The 3,461-nt window shown below is 42.9% G+C and overlaps 1 protein-coding gene across 1 annotated transcript; it reads left to right on the forward strand.

Annotated features, from left to right (window-relative positions):
* Nucleotides 1–76: 76 nt before the first annotated feature.
* Nucleotides 77–2,600, forward strand: rbm43 (RNA binding motif protein 43). Its single transcript, XM_008285803.1, has 2 exons — nucleotides 77–207; nucleotides 285–2,600. Exons 1-2 carry the CDS (start codon nucleotides 190–192, stop codon nucleotides 1,506–1,508), a joined length of 1,242 nt encoding a protein of 413 aa, XP_008284025.1. The 5' UTR covers nucleotides 77–189; the 3' UTR covers nucleotides 1,509–2,600.
* The last annotated feature ends 861 nt before the right edge of the window (nucleotides 2,601–3,461 follow it).

The following is a 3,461-nucleotide window of genomic DNA, read 5'->3' on the forward strand; positions in this document are numbered from 1 at the left end:
ACACCTGAACAGATCACATGATTAGTTCAAGTTTTCTCAGTTGTTTAAGTTTTTTTCCCCACTTTCTGGATGATACAAGGTGTAATTTTGCAGATATTGTGCTTTTTAAACCTGGATGTGTGTGCTGGGAGATTGATTGACAAGTTTAATGCGTTTTGTTTCACAATTTTACAGAAGAAACCCCACGTGATGGTGAAGGCAGCCGAGGTAACAGAACGCTGACTGTTTGTCGACTGATGTTAGCTCAGGTTACTTCCTCAGACTCGTGTGTTCCTCTTCCTCAGATGGACGTCCCAGTGGAGGCAACCATTCTTCTGGATCCTTTCCCAGACGAGGCCCACGTCCTAGACATCCTCCGGTCTCACGGCTTCCGGGTGACCGATCTGGGCGGAGGTCGGTGGCGCGTTCAGGGTGATTTTTTCGAGCTGAAAGCGGCGAAGGTTCGACTGGAGAATCTCATCGAGCCCCAAGCCAAGATGACCCCACGATCGCCTTCGCCTTCCTCTGGAGCCATCTCCAAGTACTACGAGAAGGACACCAGGTCTCGATCCAACGACGAGCCCCCACGTCTTCCTTCTTCAGACCAACATGCTTCACTCAGGAGCAGACACGAGTCCTTCCCGGTCGATGCTGACGTGTTCCGGTACGCCAAGCGGCTCAGGAGACGAGATGTCGACGGCATCCTGAACAGAAACCAAGTCGAAATAAAGGTGGAGGAAAACGGCGGCAGCTCCATTGTCATCTTACAGGGGAGGAGCTCCAAGGTGGCCGCCGGTGAACTTCAGAAGCTCCTGAATGATCTCAACAGGTCGCTGCGCACTCAGGAGGTTCCCGGGACAGACGTGGATCAGGACGGCAAAGCTCTTCTGGAGGACATTAGGAGAAACCGAAACGTTTGCGGCTCGGTGCTGGTGTGTGAGACGGAGGACGGACTTCACCTCGTCGGACCGTCCAGGGAGAGCTACGAGGTGAAGCAAAGGCTGCTGGGGAGGCAGAGGAACCCGCCAGAACCTACAGGAAGACCCTCGGATCGGAACCCCAGGCAGAGGAGCCGGTCTCTGCCAACGAACAGCCGAAAGAGCGCAGAACGAGGAGGCAGTTCCTCATCCAGGAACCAGCAGGAAACACCAGTAGCTGCTGATGTTCATCCTCGAAGTGCAACCTGGATGGGAAGAAGCCACTCTGAGACCCGGGCAAGAAAAGGGCCAGAAAGAGAAGGTGGTCCTCACAGTCCTCCTGGTGGAGCTGCAGGTTCCTCCTCAGCCCAGAACCAGGAGGACCAACGAGGAGCTGCTGCTGCTGCCAATCCTGGAAGTGGAGCCTCGAGGTCAAGAAACCAATCTGAGCCTCGATTACAGAAAGAGCCAGAAGAAGAGAACGACATCGTACCAAGACGAGGCAACAAACTTCCGTCTTCCAAACCTCACAGAACTTTCCTGCTATGTTTGGACATTTTTAAGTTTAAAAAAAAAAGAAAAAAGAGGAAAATTGGAGCTTCAGAGGAATAAAGCCAGAAAAATGGTTTCCAAAGTCAAGCTCTGAGGAGAAAAAAAAGCACAAACGACTTGAAAAATGAAAAAAAAACAAAAAAAAAAAACAGGTGATCTTGTAAAAATGGTAGAAAACTGCACTGAAATTTTTACTTTTTTTTGTGTCATTTCACATTTAAACTATGAATGATTGTGTCTAAACAACACTTGAGGCTCAGTCCGACACTAAACCCACATTTAAGGAAACACGCTTCTCTTCTTAAATTAGCTTTTGGTCTGAATGTAGTCATCAGCTAATAGGTGATTAAATTGTAATTCAATAATAGTTCAATAAAAGTTTCCAAAGTGAAGCTTTGTGGGGGAAAAAGCCACAAATGACTTTAAAAATGGAAGAAAAAATAAATTTCTAGTTTTCAAATCTCACAGCAACGGCTAAGTTTTCATTTTATTCCAAAAAATATAAAGTTAAAAAATCAACAATAACTAAGAAATGAAGAGTTAAAATGATAGAAAACTGCACTGAAACTCTACTTTTTTGTGTCATTTCACATTAAAACTATGAATGGTTGTGTCTAAACAACGCTGGAGGATCAGTCCGACACTAAATCCACTGTTTGACCTTTGAAGGAACAAAGTCTGACATTTATGGAAACACGCTTTTCTTTATAAACCAGAATATTGTCTCAGGAGTCCACAATTTATCAGTAATTTAAAAAATAATTTTAAAAAAACAAACAAAAACCTTTTTCTGTTCTTTGTTTTAAACCAAAAACCTTTCGGGCGTCACAATTAAAAAGCAACTAAAACAATCAATCTGTTTTAAATTAGTTTGATGTTCGAAAACCAAACATAGAATTCATGTGAGTTGTTTTTTGTCAGTTTTTGTTTCAAAATGAGAAAATCAAAGTCAAACGCTGCAGGTTTACAGACTCCTGCAGTTGTTTCTCACAGCGACTCACATGTAAACTTGTTTGTTTAATCAGAAACCAAAGTGTAAAATCAGAAAAGTTGATTTTACTCTGAAGTGATTCTTTGGACCTGAAGCTGTTTAACCCGTTCAGCAGGTTGTAATACTCACAATAAAAACAGTTTTATCTCTGCAGCCACAAAGTCTGTTTGAATCATTCTTGTGTCAGAATAAAAGGAACACTTGTAAGATTTGTTCTGATGTGTAAATATCAGTATATACGGTACTGGTTAGGAGGAGATGGCACACAGTACACATGAAAAATAAAACAAAACAAAGCCCTGTCAGGATGATGATGTGTTTGTAATGATCCAGCTGCAGCTCTGAACTTCTCCCAGATCAGAGACAACATGTGAACATTCTGACTCTGATGAAGTGAAGCAGGACAACATCAGAGAGTTTTTAGTCCCGACGGTTCAGGCGAGCTCACATCACTGGTGACCATCTGAATGCTCTGATGTACAGACTACATGTTTCACTTGTATTTCACTGATGGTGTTCAATACAGCAGGTTTATAGTTAGTTTGTTTTTTGAGTTTGCAGTTTGTAGTGATGCCGATCAGACTGCTGTGAGGCAAAACTAAAGACGGAGAGAACATCTGGAATACTTTCACTAACTTTATATTCAATGCTGTTGTTGGAATCCTTTTTTTTTTTATTGAAACGGTGAAATTCACACACCAGCACTGTTTACACACACACACACACACTGTGTATTCATAAATACTTGGTAGAAAGCTTCCTTCAGCAAACCTCCTCCTGTACGTCTCCTCCAGGGCTCGCTCTCTGGTAAATGAAAGCAAAACTGAAGCGATCCACTGGCCAAGTGTTGGCCGTCTGTGATTCAGGACAAAGCAACTAAATATGCAAGTCTCAGCAAATATCTACACAAGTGTTTTACAACATGACGCACACACTGCGAATAGATAAAACAGGACTGCAACGTACAACATGCATCTGCAGCTAATGATTATCTTCATTTCTGAACTCCTTTTTATTTTATT

This window comes from Stegastes partitus, unplaced genomic scaffold (assembly GCF_000690725.1).
Source record: "Stegastes partitus isolate 25-593 unplaced genomic scaffold, Stegastes_partitus-1.0.2 Scaffold417, whole genome shotgun sequence".
Taxonomy (NCBI): Eukaryota; Metazoa; Chordata; class Actinopteri; family Pomacentridae; genus Stegastes; species Stegastes partitus.